Source organism: Sorex fumeus, unplaced genomic scaffold, assembly GCF_029834395.1.
Source record: "Sorex fumeus unplaced genomic scaffold, SorFum_2.1 ptg000024l, whole genome shotgun sequence".
Classification (NCBI taxonomy): Eukaryota; Metazoa; Chordata; class Mammalia; order Eulipotyphla; family Soricidae; genus Sorex; species Sorex fumeus.
In genome coordinates, this window is record NW_026606081.1 from 54,635,316 (window position 1) to 54,655,236 (window position 19,921).

The following is a 19,921-nucleotide window of genomic DNA, read 5'->3' on the forward strand; positions in this document are numbered from 1 at the left end:
GGGTCCCCTGAGCCCTGCCAGGAGTGATTCCTGAGTGCAGAGCCAGGAGTCAGCCATGAGCATCTCCTGGTGTGGCCCAAACACCAAACACTTGAGGGAGAAAGCAGGAAGTGTCTACACAGCCACTCGGGGGCACCACCCAGAGCACCCGGTTTGGGGAGCAGGATTTCAGCACCAGAACTCAGGGGCTCACATGGGACAACCCACACGCACCCTAATACAAGCTCAGGAGCCCAGGACCCGAGGAGACCCTCACCCCCAACCCTCCATCTCTCTGGAGCTCAGCTCTGAGAACATGCGTGTCCTTCGGGCTCCACCCACCAGCTGAAAGTCCCTCAGCCCCTTTCTGGAGCCCCCTTGCTCTGGGGGTGGGTGGGTCCCTGCCTTTGCTCTTTCTGGAGCTGCAGAAACAGCAGGCTCTGTCCAGGGAATGGGTGGCCGACACCATCTGATGGGGCCATCATCCTACTCACGTGACTCCAAGGTCAGTGCTCCCCATGAACTCATCAGACTCGGTGTCCCCCACCCCCCTTCCAGTTGCCCCATGAACAGACCCAGCACTGTGAAGGAAGAAAGGTGCCATTGGATTCTCATGTCCCCTCCATTTGGACACTGGCTGACACTGAGTGAATGTATCAGCGGGATCAAGGCGGAGAAGCACCAAGGGCTTGGCTGGGTTTAAAACTGAGTATTTCTCTGGGCCTGAATTAGTCATTCAGCACTGTTGAGAGATGACGGATTGAGAACCAGGGCTGGGGATGGTGTTTCCTGTTGACCCTCTGGAGCAGATGGGCCTCATGGGAGGAACCGGGCAGGTACCTCACTGCTAACCCCTAACTCAGTTTGGTGGGGCGGGGGTGGGGGGAGGGGAAGTGAAGTCACAGCGGCCTCTGCTGGGCAGGTGCTGGAGGTGCGCCCATTTCGTGGGGGTACTTCTGAGGCCTCAGTGGCCCCTGCCCCAGTCACATCCATGCAGAGGGGCAGAACCTGGCCCTAGGCACCCCTCATCGTCCTCACTCAGGAATTATTCACTGGCGGGGGAGGAAGTCCTGTGCAAAGACCCTGCTGAGGGGGTTGGGGGTGACCAGGTCGAGAGCATGTACGATCTTGTCTGCAGTCTCTCCCGCTGCCCACCCCGGGGCCAAGACCCATGGGCACAGCAGCTCCAGACGGGGGGGAGAAGGCCACGCACGTGAGCTGTCTGCAGGATCTGCTCATGCCATGCAGTGCCCGTGGCCAGTGAACCATGAGAACATCTGGTAGCATTTTGGAGCAAAAGCTTCCAGAGCCAGCAAGTAGTGCCTGGGTCACATTCCCACATGGGCATGGGCAGTACCCAGAAGCCTGAGTGGCAGGAGCTGGTGGCAAGCCACTCCTCCCAATCCCGTCAGGCCGCGCCCACCTCAAGCCCGCCCAACCCAAGAAGCCACGCCCAACCAACAAGGCCACGCCCAAACCACGCCCATCCAGCAAAGCCACGCCCCCACCAACAAGCCACACCCCATCTCAGCCGCCTCATATCTCCTTCTACAGGACTTTGGGCATCAGCACTGCCCCATCAAGCCCGGTCACAGCACCTGCCCCTCCACCGTGCTCGGAAGGAGCTGGAACAGGACTGTGGCATTTCCAGTGGCCCTGCCACAAGGTCCATGGCAAGAATTTCAGGTCAGGGCCAGAGAAATTGTACAATGGGCAGGGCTCTTGCCTTGCATGCAGCTGACCGGGGCTCAATCCCCTTTGCACCTCCTGCACCCCGCCGAGCCCCGTCAGGAGTGACCCCTGAGCGCAGAGCCAGGAGTCAGCCCTGAGCACTGCCGGGTGTGGCCCCAAACCCAAACCAAACAATTCCAAGTGGGTCTTCCTGAGCCCACTGGGCCCCAACTTGGTACCCTCCAGATGACTGCAGTCCTTCCTTGCTGGGAGAGGGGTCACAAGCTCAGGGGACTCCCAACCGAGCAGGGTGGGGGCCCCATGCTCAGACAGATGTGTGGTGCTACTCTGGCCCACTGGTGTCCGTGGGAGTCCTTCCTTGGGTAGACACGATGGACGTGTCTGAACACGTGGAGAGAGCCCAGCTTCTTCCTGGCCCCGAGGGTCACGGCAAGGCCTGCTCGGGGGCATTGGGCCCCTGTCTGAGGGAGGAAAGGCTCGATCCTTACTTGTGTCGATGAAGACGGCGTCCACATAGATCTTGGTACAGAAGGAGCCCAGGATGAAGCCGCAGGCTGGCCCGAACACCAACATTGTGAACAGGATTCCTGCAAAAAGACGAAAAACCCAGGATGGGATTAGGAGATGGGCTGGCCAGGGACAGGGCCGCTCCAGGTGGGAGAAGCCACCGGGAAGCTCTGTGGGAACATGTTAGGCAGGGATCCTCGTGTCTTCCTGACTGCTGAGAAATCTGGGCCCCCCACTGCCCGGTTTATGGGAGTGGGACTCCTAAGCAGTGCTCACGGGGGCACAGGGCAGGATATACCACGGAGGGGCCTCCTGGCTGATGTGGCTCTTTGTCCACTAGAGGGCAGCGCTGGCCCACAAATAGCCCAGGCCTGGCCTCAGTGCCGGCTGCCTCTCACACCCACACCTCTCCCGCCTGGGGTCGCTGGCGGGCCAGAGGCAGGGGGCAGGCAGCATCCAGTGCTGGTGTCGGAGCCCAGCCTGCCCCCTCTTCCTCTGGAAGTCATCCTGGGACTCTTACACCCTTACTTGGCCCGTGGGCCCCTGTCCACAGTGGGGGACCCCGGGATCTGTCCTCCCGCCTGCCAGGGGAGGGAAGTTCTGCGGCCCTCAGCAGTGGGCTACCATGTGCCTCAACCTCCCTAGAATGAGCCTGAGCAGACTCACCCTTCTCAAATCGCCCAAACCCCGCAGGGGTGACACAGCTGCCCCCGAACCAATGCCCTGGCGTGGAGACCTCTGCAGTGCTCAGGGTCCTGGCGGGGGGCGGGCACCTGGATCAGCTCCATGAACAGGGTCTGCCACACCCCACCCTGGACCCTGCCGCAGCCCCGTACCCCAGGGTCCTCAGGCATGGCCACCAGCAAGTCCAGGAGATGGTGTTGGGATCATTGGCTACCACAGGCCGCAGCAGACCCTCCTGTCCACTCAGCACCTCTACCACCAGCCATGTCCTTCCTGCCTGCCTGGGAAGGCCCCCAGGACGAGGCCTGCTCACAGCCCAGCTCCACCCTCTCTCCTAGGCCTTCCCAGGGGCCGTTTCCATTGGAAACCCCACGTCCCTTGTCCTGAGGTATTTGGAGGAGAACTTGGGCCAAGTGTCCCTAGTTTTGAATTGAACTTCCAATGACTGGAGGAAGGGCTGGGCTGAGTGCTTGCTGCCGGGGCACTCCAGTGACCCTGCAGGATGGCCCCACACAGAGCCCTGCGCCCTGCCCCGGCACGCTGTCTGCCCCTACCAAATTTTGTCCACACTCCCACACAGTTGCACACTGTAGGATGGACATGGCTGACAACTCGTGCCACAGGCCAGCGTCTCCTCCCTGGTACCCTCTGAGCACTGTCATTGCACTGTCCTCCCACTGTTCCTCGATTTGCTTGAGCGGGCACCAGTAACGTCTCCATTGTGAGACTTGTTGTTACGGTTTTTGGCACATCGAATACGCCACGGGGAGCTTGCCAGGCTCTGCCGTGCAGGCAAGATACTCTTGGTAGCTTGCCAGGTTCTCCGAGAGGGGTGGGGGACTCGAACCCGGGTCGGCCACGTGCTAAAGCAAACGCCCTACCCTCTGTGCTATCGCTCCAGCCCACCCTCTGAGCACCCATCTAAATTGGAAAGATCTAGCTGCAGCCTGATTGTCCCCCCCACACACAATGCCTCAGACTCCCCCCCCCCCAAGCTGTCCCCACTAGCACCCCAAGATGAGACTCTTGAAAATCTGCATAATAAATGCGCAGAATTCGCTCCTGGCATAAGCTTTTAATTAAAACATGCAAATTCCTTAGGAAAGAGAGGTGGTACCCCCAGGGCGGGCACTCAGAACCCTGTGCCTGCTGAGGGGGGCACTGGGTCCTGTAGGCAGAGTGAGGGGGCTGCAGGAAGGGCAGGGACAGGCGAGGAGGTGCCCTGGGAGGCTGGGGTGGCCTGGGGCTGGTCAGAACCTCCCACCCCTGATTCTGAACGGTACCCCCATGCTGCACGGGTGCTTGCCCCGCCCCTCCCCATTCCTGGCTGCCTTCCAAGGAAGAATAGAGCGAACACAGCCAGAGCTGTTGCTCCGGGCGGAGCGCGCTGCAGGGGTCCCCTACTCCCAGAAATGCAGCAGCAGACTGGGCTGGGGTGGGGAGGACACGCCCCCGTCACCCCTGTCAGGGTGCAGCCGGGGGTGGCAGAAGGTGAGTCGGAGCGGGTATGGGGGGCATATGCTGGGGATGGGCACGGGGCAGCCAGTGAGGACGGGGAAGGGACCATGAGGGTCTGCCTCCCCGCACTGCCCGGCAGGACCTGGGGGACAGTCCTGGACCTGAGAACAAGATGATGGAAGGCACCGAGAAAGGGTGGGGATGGCGACCAAATGTCCCGGATGGGACAACGAAGGCCCTGGAGCTGGGAAGGCTCAGACACTCGAGCACCAGCCTTGAAATGGGGAGTCCTGAGTTTGATCCCTGCATCTCCTCACATGCCACCCCCAATCCCCGGGAGCTCTCCCAGACACCTCGCGAGCACTGTCAGGTGTGTAAGCCAGTGGGTAAGCCCCTGTGAGCCCTGCAGCACCCCCATGTGGGGGGCCCAGCACTGCATGTACCTTACCCCCCCCATCACAACACGAGCAGCGGGCAGGGCTGAGGGGGTTAATGGAGGGTCTGGCTGAGTCAGGGTGGGGACTAAGCAGTGCTTGGCAAAGTGGGAGTTGAGGGGGGAAGCCAGTGGGATGGAGGCCTTCGGAAGCCCCACAACTTTCTTTTTTTCAAATTTATTTATTTATTTTGTCACACCCGGCAATGCACAGCGGTCACTGGCTCTGCACTCCTGGCTCTGCACTCAGGAATTATCCCGGGTAGTGCTCAGGGGACCATATGGGATGCTGGGAATCGAACCCGGGTCAGCCGCGTGCAAGGCAAACAACGTACCCGCTGTGCTATCACTCCAGCCCCGCCCCACAACTTTCTGATCCAAAAGAGCTTTGGGGCCACAGGCTGGAAGAAGACACAGAAATGAAGCATAACCCTGAGAATGCACCCGGTGGCCTGCTTAGACAACACTAACAGACAGAAAAGAAGAGAAACGTCTCAGGAAAGAGCTGCAGAGAAATCTGGGAACGGAGGGGTGAAGGGGCATTCCTCCCATGCCACGGGTCCCGGGTCCCACATTCTACTCCCTGAGCCAGGTTGGCCCCACCCTGGGGCCCCCCACCCACTCTGGCCTTCCGGGCCCTAGACTGTGAGGCTTCTGTAAAGTCTCCCCACCCCCAGGTCCCACAGGCTCTGCCAGCTGCCCCGAGCTCCGCCCTTTGCAGGGAGGAAGGAAATGGCTGGTCAGGGCAGCTTCTGGACAGAGACCTCAGGGCCTCCTGCAAGGGCATCTCTGCGGGGTGTGGAAGGGGGCAGTCCAGGAGAGCTCTGGCCTGGGGTGGGGGTAGCCCGCAGCCTGGTTCCTGCCTCCCAGAGGGCGCAGGGTCACCAGGACTAAAGCTTCCAGAGCACACAAAGATCCCAGCCGCCAGGGAGAGCCTGTGTATATCTTGGAGTCAAGCAGATCTGGGCTTCTGGGTCCCTCAGGAGCCAAGTCTTTACCAAACATGGCTGTGGGGAAGGATCGAGCAAAGGGACTGATGGTGCTCCCTGGGGCAGCTCTCACAATGCAGCAACCCTGCACAAAGCAGGTGGAAAGCTCTCAGAGCAGAGCCCAGAGCCCAGAGCGCAGAGCAAAGCCAAGAGCAGAGCTCAGAGCAGAGCCCAGCACCCAGAGCCCAGAGCAGAGCCCAGCACCCAGAGCCCAGAGCAGAGCCCAGCACCCAGAGCCCAGAGCAGAGCCCAGCACCCAGAGCCCAGAGCAGAGCCCAGCACCCAGAGCCCAGAGCAGAGCCCAGAGCAGAGAAACCAAAGCAGAGCCCAGAGCAGAGAAACCAAAGCAGAGACCAGAGCAGAGACCGGAGCAGAGAAACCAGAGGAGAGACGAGAACAGAGAACATTGAGCACAGAGCCTGGAGCCCGGAGAGCACAGAGCTCAGATAAGAGAGCAAAAACCACAAAACACAGAACGGAGCACGAACACACACACACAGTGCACTCCTTACAAATCACTCAGCACAGCACAGCTCCCCGAGCACACAGCAGCAAGCACAGCACCAAACACAGTGCACTGAGCACTGATCCCTAAGTACGTTGCACAGAGCACTCATTACCGAGCACTGATCACGGATCATAGGATGCTCATCACCAAGCACTGAACACTCAGCACTGAGCACAGCATGCTGCTCCGCCAAAGCTGCAGTTCACCCGCTGTGTGCAGAGTGACCCCCCCAGGTGGTCAGCGCTGGACCAGGAGAGGGCTCAAACAGCTGGAGTGTTGCTTTGCAGGGGCAGGTCCCAAGTCCCACTCCCCACTGCTCCGGATGTCACAGTCTGAGCACTGAACCCCTGAGGCTAAGCTGGAGGGGACTCCAGGCCCCAAAGCACAGTGCGCAGCCCCCTGCTGAGCTGTCAGCCTCCTTCCAGATGCTTCCAGCCTCAGAATACTCAAGGGTGGGACACCCCAAGGCTGAAGGCTGATCTGCAAATACCCACCCCCATCCCCAACCACACCAAAGGTGAAGCTCAAGAAAATAGGCCAGGGCCAAGGCAGCTTCTGCAAATGCCCGGTGAGCTCCTCCTGGAGGTGTGGGGGGGTCTGAGACGACAGAACTGCACAGAATCAACAGCAGGACTGGGCTGGGGGCTGGAACTAGGGCACAGCTGGCATCCAGATCAGAGACCCACAGATACCAGAACCATGGCAGGGGGACTGGTCCCAGGTGGTGGGGGGGAAGCCAGCCACAAGGTGGGGGGCACAGAGGGCAGTTAGGACAGAGAAAGGACAGCCACAACAATGATAGTTGGAAATGATGGTTCTGGACACGAGCTGAGTGTTGAAAGGATAAAGGGACATACATGATAACCTCTCAGTGACTGCTGCGAACCACTGTATCTAAAAGGCGAAAATGTGGGGAGGGAGAGGGACAGACAGACAGAGAGTCAGACAGAGAGACAGAGACAGAGAAGGAAAGTGTCTGTTACAGAGGGCGTGAGGGAAACTGGGGACCCTGGTGGCGGGAAACATGCTCTAGGGGACACAGGTGTTGAGCACTGGATGATTGAAACCCAACCATGACCAAGTCCGTAAGTGCACAGTTACAGATCTCATGGTGATTCACTTAAAAAAAAATCAATGACAATTCCTTTGGGACTCACAGTGACGAGATAGGCGAGAGGACGTGGTCAAAATCAGCACAGAAGCAGCCATGAGCGGTAGACGTGTGAGGGGCCGTGCGTGGCGGGTTGAGCCGCTGGGCTAGGGAGGCGGCAGCTTTGCTTCTGGCTTGTTCACTGGCTGGGCTCTGGGCTATACTCGTGGGTGCTCAGGGCTGACTCCTGGCAGTGCTTGGGGAACCCTACGGGATGCCGGGCATCAAGGCCGGGAGCCGCGTGCAAGGCCAACGCCCTCTGTGCTGTCCTGTCACTTTGGCCCCCCTGGGAAACATTTCATGGAAACACCCTCCTGCCTTTAGAGGGAAAGGATAGTGGGACCCATTTTCATCCATCAATGTGGAGATGGATTAGAAACCCGAGTGATTCGCTTTCAGCCAGAGAAAAATAGTCCTCTAGAAAATCTAGTAGATGTGAACAAACAGGAACCCCCTCAATTATACTCAAGGCTCCCACTGCCCCCCACCATTCCAGCACCCCTCGAAGGGGAGGGCCAATCGCTCTGGGAAACATCTGCTTTGGGAGAAAAACTACCGATTTTTTTTTTTTGTTCTTTTTTGGTTCACACCCAGCGATGCACAGGGGTTACTCCTGGCTCATGCACTCAGGAATTACTCCTGGCGGTGCTCAGGGAACCATATGGGATGCTGGGAGTCGAACCCGGGTTGGCCGCGTGCAAGGCAATCGTCCTACCCGCTGCACAAAGGCTCCAGCCCCTGCAAAACTACCGATTTTTGAAAGGGGTAGGTGAGGGCTCCCATGAAGTTGCTATGTGCTCCCACCCATCACCCATCCATCACCTGCCTGCCAGGGCCAGGAACAAATCCTGAGCTGGACACCCTCTGAGCTGGAACAGGTCCCTCTCTTGCCCCAGCCAGAGGCACAATAGTCAGTGGGGAGTTTTCAAATAAACATTTTCCTCCTGAAAGCCCCGGGCGCCTGCCCAGAAGAAATGCCATTTACTGCAACAGCCTGGCATTTCGCTAAACTCTTGACTTAAGAGCATGCCCTCCCCAGCCGGCATACTTCGTTCTGTTCTGTTTTGTTTTTTTTCCTCAGCAACTGGCAGTTTGTTTTTTCTGCTTTTTTATTTTTTTGGTGGGGGAGGGGTGGGTGGCGCAGCTGGGTCAGGCTTTGACTTCAAGCCCACCCAGGGTCATGGGCGTCTGGGCATGACCCGTAGGCATCGGGATCCCAGGGCTCCACCAGCAAAGCCCAAGTCACTCCCGTTCCTGAGCCAACAAGAACCCTTGGGGACCGGCCCTGCTCCTGGCAACGCGGGACTTGGTTTTGAAAGGTTCCTGAAAAGGCCACGGTTGCGTCCTCTTCCCCGCCAGGGGTTTTCCTGAAGCTGTTGTCATCTGGGGGAGACTAGTTGGGAAAATGGGAGTGTGGCCAAGGGCATCTCCCCTGGGGGGTACAACAGCACCCCCTGGCTCCCCCTCCTGTCCCCTCCCCTCGCCCCCACCCCGAGTGTGGCCTTCTCTTCCCTTCTCTCTCCGCTTCCAAGTCAGCAAAAGCAAATCGGGGACGGCAGCCGGGGGTGGCTCTTGAGGGCTCTGTGCCCTTGCGGGCCAGGAGGTGACTCGGCGGCTGACCGTGAGCTCGCCTGGAGGAGGCTGGGGACGAGCCCTGCCGGCCCAGGGAGAACCCAGACCCACTCCCACCTGTGTCTGCTTCACAGGGCCTGAATGGAGCTGACCCGTGGGGGTCCCCTCTGATGTGGCTGGTCCTGCCAACCCATTTTGCAGAGGAGGAAATGGAGGTCTGTGAGCCACCATGGGCGTTCCCCTGGCTGGTGTTCCTCTGGGCCTTCCCCCCAGGACAGGAGCGAGCACCACAGCCCCATGCTCCGTGCTGGTCACCTTCACTTCCAGCACTGTGTGTGCGCATGCGTGCATGTGTGTGTGTGTTGGGGGGGGGGGGCGGCTGGCCACTTCCTTCTGTTTGTTCCTGGCAAACAGTCGGTGCCAACAAGTGAACAGTTGGTGCCAACCAGTCCATCGACCCCATTAACTGACTGAGCATCTCCGCTCCACACCCCATTTTCCACCACCCACCCCCTCGGAAGTCTTAGCTTCTCAGCTGATGAATCACACAGACATGGCAACTTGACAGGGTTGACGGCCACTCCTGGCACGGGCAGCCCGGAGAAGCCCCCTGCCTGCCCGGTGTGGCACGGGGCACGGCCACGGGGACAGCTAGAAAACGGAGGGTACAGAGATGCCAGTGGACAGGAACCCCAGGACTAGGTGCTGGTGGGGAGGAGGGTATCCACAAAGGCTGCCCAGGAGTAAACCAGGAAAGGCGCGAGCGACCCAGCCCCCACCTTCGGGACCTGGAGCGAAGATCCCCCTCAGCCTTCCCGGCCGCTGCCCCCCCCCCGAGGTGCCGCTCTAGGGGGGGAACCCTCAGTCGCCAAGTGTCCTCCCCATCCGCCGCCCCTTCAGTCTTGCTCCACTCCACCTGCCCAGATTGATGGAGCAGCTGATGGTGGGGCATGGGTGGGTGTGGGTCGGGGAGTCGGGGGCACGCAGGTGTTTATTGTGTCTCGTCTCCTCGCCTTGGTAAAAAGGTGGAAACCGACTTCTGAGCAAAGCCCTTGACCCTCCCCTCTGTTCGCTTGGAACTTCTGCTGTCTGAGAGCCAGTGACCCGAAGCCCCCTCTGCCAACTGGGTCTCCCCCTTTCCTGAGGGTTTTGCTGGTGGTTCTACCCCAACATGTGGATGCCAGCAGGACAGACTGGGCTACTGTTCCATCCAGGCCACATACCGCACCAGGGGGCTAAAAATAATACGGGTGTGGGGGGAGGGGAAGGAAGAGGGAGCTAGAGAGAGTGAGCAGGAGGGGGAGAGAGAGAGAGAGAGAGAGAGAGAGAGAAAGAGAGAGAGAGAGAGAGAGAGAGAGAGAGAGAGAGAGAGAGAGAGGGCAGATGCCTCTAAATAACCCACTTCCTAGGCTAAAGTCATGTCCTTTTAAAGGCAAGAATTTCTCACTGGACTCTTAAGAATTTTTCTCCCCCCCCCCCCCCCGGGAAGGGCCCACCTGGACTCGGCGTGGGTGGGTTTCCCACATGACTACGGCCCCCCTTCTGCTGGGGTCCAGGCCCAGAGCCACATTGGGGATTGGAGCGCGTGAGGAAGGAGGCGGAGCGGCCCCACCTGCTCTCACCCGGGGCCACACAGACACTGACAAAGGACACGGGCCCCAAATGTGGAACATCAACGCACGCATCATTCCAACCTGGAGGTGACACGGGTTTGTGAGAGCCCCAACAAGCAGGAAACTGGGGTCACCCAGAACTGGGACTCTGTCCATATGTCACCTTTCTCTGGGGGAAACCCATTCTGGCATTGGGTCAAACACCTGCCTCGGGGCATCAGGCCTCTCTGGTCCCCTCTCCTGCTTGAACCCGCAGACCAGCCATTCTGACGGGCAGGTTAGAGACCCCCCATCCTGCCCCGCCACCCAATACCCACCCCATGGCCCCATAGACCCCACCTCATGCAGATTCTCCATTTGCCTATAATCAAATTTGTTCTTTGCTCCTGCAGATCTGTCTGGGGTTAATTTGATTGTTCATCCAGCGAAGAAGGAAGGAAATTTCCTCTCCAACCCCCCTCACAGCCTCCCCACAGGTACCAGCCCAAGCCTTCACAGAAGCAGAACCCAGAGGCAGATCCAAAGGCTGCCCACCCACCCACAGGCTGCCTTGGGGACCTTGTCACATTGGCTAGCATGGCCCCAGAGCCTCGGAGCATGGAGGAATTTACCCAGGGTGGGGCTGACTCTGTGTGTGTGTATTTGTGTGTGTGTGTGTGTGTGTGTGTGAGCGCGCGTGTGTGGGGGCTGTGTTCCTTCCGCCAGGCTGATTCGTGGCTGCCTTGCTTGCTGGCCCTGGGGAACATCAGGAGGAGCAGTCAGAAGGGTGACTGCCTTCCTGGCATGGACCTCAGTGGACGGCTCGGTGGAGCCCAAACTTTGGGGTGACAGCAGCCCTTGCCCTGGGACCGGGCTGGCAGCAGAGAAGGAGAGGCAGACAGTGCAGACAGATGTCCATGGGGACAAACAGGACGAGTGCTGCTGCTTCAGTGAAGAGTCTGAATCAGTTCAGTACAGAGAGGAACTTAATCACATGGTGACCCAGGGCCAGTCGAACAGAGGCCAGGGGCCTGCAGAAGGGACACAAGTTTCTCTTTCATTATCATTCCCATCTTTCTATTATGTTTTAATTAATTACTTTGGGGGGGAGGGGACACACCTGGCAGGGCTCTAGGGCTCCTCCTAGCTCTGTGCTCAGGGATCACTCCTGGCAGTACTTGGGGGACCTAGGGATGCCCGAACCCGGGTTGGCCACGTGCAAAGCAAGTGCCCTCCCTGCCGTACTATTACTCCAGCCCCGATTTCCCGACTGACAATTAATTGACGATAGTACCGAATTTACAGACAGAACCCCACCCCGCGGCTCACTTTCGGTAAAAAACCAAATCAATCCTCAACTCCTTTCTCTCAGCCCCCTGTCCTCCTCAGCACTGCTCGAAGCTGGGGAAGGGTCTGATAATTTGTTTTGTTGCTTTTTTTTTTTTTGCCAGTCTTAGTTAAACATATTTCCCGTGAGTGGAACTATCCAGTAACTTTCACATCCTTCTTCCACGTGGTATGAGCACCTCCAGATCCTTCTGTTCTCTCCCAGGGGACAGAAGTTTCACACTCAGAGGGGCAGCTCTGACAGACAGGGTGCTCTTCTGCTAAGGAGAAGGCGACAGTTCCTGCTCTGCTATCTCCTGGGGGCGTTTTGCATGATTCCATGGCTTGGGGAGTATAAAGGACGCTGCTGGGAGTATGGGGTCCAAATATCTCTCTGAAACGATGTGATGGCATCGTTCATATAACAGCCGGGGAGTGGTATTAAGGGATCATATGGAATTTCCATATTTACGGACTTTGGTTTCAAGACCATGCCTGGCAGTGTTCCAGGCTACATCCTGGAGCATAAGCCCTGAGCATCACAGGGTGTAGAACCAACAGACAGTCAACAGGAGCTCTGGGGGGGGGGGGGGGGGGGCTGAAAATGAACATTAACAAAGCGCCACTTTCACCTGAAACAATCTCTGTGCTTCTCTGCCAAAAGGCCTCCCCATGGCATTCTTCAAGGCAAACCGTTCTAAAGTCTGAACAGGACCACAGAAAACTTGAATGGCCAAAGCTATCTGGAGAGAAGCTATATAAATCACTTCCCTCAGATTCGAACGGTATTACAAAGGCATGGTAAGGAAAATGTGCCCGCCACCAAGGCAGCATAGGAACCAACAGCCCAGGGTAGAGAGTTCCAGAAAGAAATCCACATCCCTATGACAAAGAGCCAGGCCCTACAGAGGGGAGAAAGGAATGTCTCTTCAACAAATGGTGCTGGGAAACGAGAATGAGAGAGATGGGCGGGGAGGGAGACACAGAGACATGGAGAGAGAGAGAGAGAGAGAGAGAGAGAGAGAGAGAGAGAGAGAGAGAGAGAGAGCGCACACAGTATCTAATACCATCTAAACTGAAATCGAATTAAGAATTTGGATCTATCTAGAAGCATCATCAGAGGAACCAGATACTACACCCCAGGACAAGAACTCCTTGAGCTATCCGGAGGCTCCAATCTGTGGGCTAAGTTGGCAAAGTAAAGAGGAGCAGGAACAAAGACTCGCATGGTCACCAGAGGAAGCAATGCTTCAGGGAGGGAAAACAGCGACAAAAGCAAAGGGACCGAGCAAGGGTCTGTACCCTCAAGCAGCTGTGAGGGCCAGTCCCAAAATATCAGAAAAAAAAATTGCCCAACTTTGTAATACCATCCCCCAAGGGGTAGAGGGCTGAACCAGACATCCCCCCTCCCCCCCCAACATAGATGGTTCACAAATTTAAAGACGGTTGTGCTCCCGTCTCGGACTAGCAGAGCCCCAAGCACAGAGGCAATCACCCTAAACTATTGTGAAGATCTCTAGCGGCATGATCAGAGTGGGAACAGCACAGGTAGGACGAGGAGAAAAGGTGCATCAGCGGCTGGAATGTAAATCGAGCAGCCTTTAGAGAAAGCAGTGCGGAGTCTCCTTAAAAAATAAAAATGACGGGGCTGGAGCGATAGCACAGCGGGTAGGTCATTTGCCTTGCATGCGGCCGACCCGGGTTCGATTCCCAGCATCCCATAGGATCCCCCAAGCACTGCCAGGAGTAATTCCTGAGTGCAGAGCCAGGAGTAACCCCTGAGCATTGCAGGGAGGGCACTTGCCTTGCATGCCGCTGACCCTGGTTCAATCCCCAGCATCCCCTATGGTCCAATCAAGCATCGGCCAGGAATGATCCCTGAGTGCAGAGCCAGGAGGAAGCCTTGAGCACTGCCAGGTGTGTCCCCCGAATCAGAAAGCAATCAATATGGAAATTCAAGATGATCCCACAATACCACACTCCCGGAGTCGAACCCGGGTTGGTTGTGTGCAACATAAGCTCTGCTATGGCTCTGCCCCACCCTCTGTTCTGCTACTTTGTGTCTACTTCTCAGTTGTGTCTCCTCATCTTCAGAGTATGGTTTTTCCCCTCTGTTGCCGTCAGCACACAGCCAGTCACCCTAGATCCTTCCTCATTGCAGTGATGCCCAGGAATAGACCCCCACGGCAGCACCTTCAAACAGAAAAGCTACTGTCTCCTTTTCTTTTATAACCTATGACAAGGGGCCATCTATTCATTTTCACTACCTCTGTGTATAGAAATTCAACAGGTACAAATCTGCACGGATTCTGAATCCTGACATTCTCCCTAAATCCACGGTTTTGGGGGTATAATGCTGCCAACAGGTCCTTCTGTACCTGTGAGGCCAGTGCATCAGAAGCCTAATGGTGCCTTCAGGTTTCCTGACACCCCCAAATTGCTGCTGTGCCTTTGGCCGGGCCCCAAAAACTCGGTACCAAGCTTACCAAGAAATTCAAGCCCCAAAAGTTAGATACGTGGGAGCCAGGCCCACAAACTGCCTCTGGATCAGCTATACAAGCTCTTTAATTGGCCTTATTTCAGAGACCCACCGATAAATCTCAAAAGAGATCCAAAGCCCTTGCTACATGCCAAGGGAAAGTGCACGCAAAATCATCCATCCTTGCTTCAAATACAGTATAACCCAACACAGAAATAGACATAAGAATGAATCAATACAATATTACCAGATTTCAATGCTATCAATAGAAGAGGATAATAAAGTTTTCTGAGTTAAAGAAAATTTAAAAAAAAAAATAAATTCATGGTTTCAGATCACTCTTTTGGGTGGTGGCATCTTTAGGACTTTCCAGTGTTCTTATTGTGCCCGGCACGTGCATGCCAACCGACAAACCTGCCCCATCTGGCTTCCTTGGGAGACGAAATCATGCCCAGTATAAAAAGGAGAGATTAGTGGCGGCCCACGTGGTCCACACAAGGATTCTAGTCCTCATGTGTTCCCCTCACGCTCCCTGCCTGAGGGTGACTGAGCTGGGATTCTCCCTGTCACAGCCACAGACACCCAGACTGGCTCTACCATGCAGACCGCCCAGGGTACTGAGCAGAAACCCACATGCCCAGGATTTATTCTGGCCTTTCCAACTCCTTTGGTGACGAGCGGTTGGGGGGATGTGCTGTGAATAGTGTCGATTAAGCACAGGAAGTGGTGGTGGATTGTTGTCTGTGAAGGAACAATGACAGTCGGGAGGAGAAGGAAGCTGGCTTTCCTATGCGGGGCTCGGGCCAGAGGCCTAAAGAGGGGGTCTACCTGGAGAGTTGGGACGAGTGAGCTGGGCTGGCTCCCTGACCCCATCCACAGAATTACCGGCAGAACCCCAAAAGAAAACAAATCCTTCCTGAGGGCCGGGCCCTGTCAGCAGAAAGGAGCTGAAGTGGGGGCACGAATCTGGTGTATATGAGTCCCACTCAACCCTGGGGTCACCCCAACTCAGCCAGTTCTGGTAGGAGGCTAAGGGGTCATTCCGCATCAAAATATGGGGCCACAGGGCTGGACTTGGAGTCCCCAACCCATCATCTTCATCGGACCCCTCGGTTTTCTTTCTTTCTTTCTTTCTTTCTTTCTTTCTTTCTTTTTGCTTTTTTGCTTTTTGGGTCACATCTGGCGATACACAGTGGTAACTCCTGGCTTTGCATTCAGAAATTACTCCTGGCGGTGCTTGGGGGAACATATGGGATGCTGGGAATCGAACCAGGGTCAGCCACATGCAAGGCAAATGCCCTACCCGCTGTGCTGTGCTATTGCTCAAGCCCCTGGACCCCTTGATTTTCAACTTCGGTTCCAGACACAGCTGTCCCCTCACCCCACCCCACCCCACTCCCCACTCCGGGTCTGTTTCCACAAAGGCAAGAGGAAGGCAAGGCTGATCCCTGCCTCCCAGCGTGGGTGAGGGAAGGCATACATCAGTGTTGGCAAAGGTATGGCACAGCACCAGGGGCAGCTAAGTGGCCACCGCCTAACCAAGGCCCTCGAGCCGTTTCCTGTGCAAATGAACTCATCAAGAGATTTGGGGGCAAGGGCAGGCAGGCAGGCAGGCAGGCAGGCATCAAGACTGGAGCTGCAGCCTCTGGAAGTAGGGCCGGGCTGTAGGGCTATGCCCACTGTTGCTGGCAGGTTCCCTCCCACCTCCATCTTGCCACTGAAGGTCCCCTGGGGCCCCAGAGTCCTTGTATGCTGGTGGCACAGCACCAGGCATCTGGCTGGAGAAAGGGTCTGGATAGATTGGCGCATTGTCCAGACGGAAGCAGCCACACGGATGAGGATGGAGAGAGGAAACGGGTGAGGGCAGGGCAGAGTAACAGGACAGCGAGGAGGGTGCTGACCTTGCACATGGCTGACCCGGGTTCGATCCCTGGCACCCCATCAGGTAACCCCGGGCAACTCCAGGAGTGATTCCTGAGTGAGAGCCAGGAGTCAGCCCTGAGCATCTCTGGGTGTGGCACCCCCCAAATAAAAGAAGAAAAGGAAAGAGGAAACAGAATGCCAGAATGCAAGCCCTTCCCCCACCCACCATGGGCATCCTGAGCCCTGCTTTCGGAGCCGTGTCCCGACAAGGACTGATCTACTCCCACTTCCCGCTCTCTAGGAAACAGCCCCTGGCTACAGTGCTCTGGGGACGAAGCGACCATTTGATCCCCCACATCCCATATAGTCCCGAGTCCAGTCAGGAGTGAACCCTGAGCTCAGATCAGCCCGGAGCTCTGCTGTGGCCAGGTGTGGCCCCAAACCAAAACCAAGCAACAGACCAAACCAGCACTGCAGACAAACCCCTGGAGTGCTCAGGGCTGGGGCCAAGGAGACAATAGTTGGAAAGCTGCTCCCACAGAAAGGCCAGGTCCCTGTTTCCCGAAGTGGAGATGAGAGAGAGAGAGAGAGAGAGAGAGAGAGAGAGAGAGAGAGAGAGAGAGAGAGAGGAAGAGGGAGAGGAAGAGGGAGAGGGAGAGAGAGACTGTGTGTGTGTGTGTTTGTGTGTGTGTGTGCACTTGTGCGCACATTCCTGGGGGGGAGGGGCAGCTTCCCAGCAGTGAGCATGACCCAGGGTTGTCCAGGGCCAGTGACGGGGACACACCCAGATGTAGTGGGTATGTATTCTCCTTCCCGCCCACCTCTGTCCCAGCATGCACGGCCCTTGGTTCTGCGAGAGGCCTTGTACAAGGCTCCCCAGTGAGGCTGAGCTACAGGACTGTGAGGAGGGTATTTGCCTGGCCTGCAGCCGACTGGGGTTCAAGCCCTGGCATCCCATCGGGTCCCCCAAGCTCTGTTAGGAGTAAGCCTGAAGTCTGCCTGGAACTCCCCCAAACAAAATAAAATTAAGTAAAAGAATGCGATCCCCCAAGATGGGCCCCCTGAAATTTTCTGGGGTCCGTGGGTGCCCTGTGAGTTTTCCGGAGATGCTTGCCCCTTTCTTCACTACCTAAAATGTGGGGTCTCTCCAGAAATGAACACCTGGAGAAGCCTGGGATAAAGGCAGAGTGTGGCGGGGTCTCTGTTCTCCAAGACCCCTCAGACCTTGCTAACAAGATGCCTCGTTCTGTCCCGTTGACTTTCTGCATACATGACTTCTTTCTTCCTAGGGTTCTGTGATGCCAACTTAGGGCCTGGCCGGCCTCAGGATGACCCTGTGGGTGACAAGCACTGTCCACCTCAACAGACCTCCTGCCGTCCCCATTGTCCCCACCCCAGAGGCCAAGGGCAGCCCCGTTTCCCACCCTGCTCCCGCTGGGGCTCCGTGCTTGTACTCCCACTGTCCCTGCTTCCTGGGGCCTCTGAGGAGGGGACACCCCTCCAGCCTGAGGCTGAGGGCCGAGGGGAGCAGAGGTCTGAACTAGGAGGGCAGGGGCTGCACTCAGCTTCCTTTCCCTTCAGGCTGGACACCTTAGCGGTGGCCCCCGGGCATGTGGCAATCCCTACCTGAATAGAGACAGCAGGAGCCAGAGGTTCAGAACGGGCCTCAGGGACACCCAAGAGGCCTGGGGAAAGAGGAAAGAAAGGACAGTGATGAGGCGGCCGCTGGGCAGGAACAGGCTGGGTTGGGTAAGGGCACTGCCAGCAGGGACGCTCGGGCACACACACACACACACACACATATGCACACAAGCACACACGCACACACATGCACGCATGCACACACACATGCATGCACACACACGCACACACATGCACACACACGGCCACATACATCCCCCACTACATACAGACACAAACACAAATACATACACAAATACACACACACCACACATGCATGCACACACACCTACACATTCATATACACATATATGCAAACACATATATACACAAACATGCATGCACACACAGGAGACATGCATCCATGCACACACATGAACACACATGCATGCACATATACATGCATGCAAAAACATACACATGTACACATGAAACATACATATACACACATGCCACAATATATAAAGACATATACACACAAACACATACACACACACACACACACACACACACGAGTGAGCCTCTCGATGGAGGCCTCTGAGAGGCAGAACCGAGCCAGGCAAACACACCCCGCCCCCAAGCCCGCACCACGCACGGCCCCATTCCATGTATGGCTGAAGATCTGCTGCTTCCTCCCTCTCGGTCACCCCCTGCCCCCACGGCAGCAACACGCCGCATAGCTTCACACCCTCGCTGTCTGAGCAGACGCCCCTCCAGCCCCCACAAACACCCCTCTACAGGCAGTTCCACAGACTGGGCCAATGTCCAGCCAGGCCAGACCCCCAAGAACAGCGATCCCAGAACCAGCTGCCTTTCCCTCGAGTGACAATGGTCCCTGCCACTGCTAAAGTGAGTCCCACTCACAACTGGGAGAGAGGACAGCTAGCCTTGCATGTGGCCGACACAGGTTCGATCCCCGGCCTCCCATAGGGTTCCCCAAGCACTGCCAGGAGCGATCCCTGAGTGCAGAGTCAGGAGTCAGCCTTGAGCATTGCCAGGTGTGATCATGCCAATGGTATGATGATAATAATAACACTACACAGCACTCAGGGCGGCTCACACCAGCCCAGGGCAGGAAGTCCCAGAAGCGGGAGACCCAGGTCGGCCAGCTCTCTTCCTTGGTGCACACACGTGGCCTGACAGAGAAGGCCACCGCAATTGTGTCTGGAGTCTAGAACCTTCCACATCATTCTGGGCCATGCTCTGGCCTTGCCCTTGAAGCCAAACCTCATTGGAAGTCGCCGGGACTAGCTCAGCGCTGGGGAAACTCAGCCTGCATCTCTTCCAGGGAACAGGCCCCAGTGCATTCCGCTCTACGACAAAAAGCGCAGAGGACTGGCGAGACAGGTCAGAGGTTAAGATGACGCCTGGGTCGCCCCTCCACATCCCCTGTCCCAAGACTGACCTCTGATCCTATACCAGTGCATTATGCTTGAGTACTATGGGGGGCCGGTGGCACCCCAGGCCCCGAGTCACACCAATCCTTGGGCTTTTGCTTTGAACTGGCAGCACAGTTACTACCTGACAGTTATCCCATGCCCCCCAAACCCCACTGCCCCAAAGGGAGTCTGGAAGAAAGGTTCTGTGTGAGTCTGAGATTCTACAGCAAAGTACAGACATCCTGGGGCCCATGGTGGGTGCCCGGGAACCCGTCCACGTCCCAGCACGCGCGGCCCAGGATGTCCCATCTGCAGGAAATCACCTTCTCTTTGTTGGGGAAACAGCTGAGCATAGAGCTCTGGACCAGAACCAGCTCCCTGATGAAGTCTGGAGAGAGAAGTTCGCCTCCATGTTCCACCACTGGGGACCCCGAGAAATTCCAAGGGCAGGGGCAAGCCGGGAAGAGCAGAGCCGGTCACACCTAGCGTCCTCAGGGTGCACTAGGGGACCCCACAGGCGGGCTGGGTAAGCGGGCATATCCGGTGGAAGGGCAGAGGGGGCAGCGGAACCGAGCACCTCGTCCCCTCCATCCAGAACCACCGTGTCTTCACCTCTGGCTTCACTGGCCT

General features: G+C 57.0%; 1 protein-coding gene across 2 annotated transcripts in view; it reads right to left on the minus strand.

Annotated features, from left to right (window-relative positions):
• SLCO3A1 (solute carrier organic anion transporter family member 3A1) overlaps positions 1-19,921 on the minus strand; it is a 59,096-nt gene that overhangs the window by 13,062 nt on the left and 26,113 nt on the right. For both annotated transcript variants that reach the window (XM_056114400.1, XM_056114399.1), the window contains exon 3: positions 2,160-2,258. In XM_056114400.1, the coding sequence (XP_055970375.1) occupies positions 2,160-2,258 (99 nt within the window). The remainder of the gene's footprint in view (positions 1-2,159; positions 2,259-19,921) is intronic.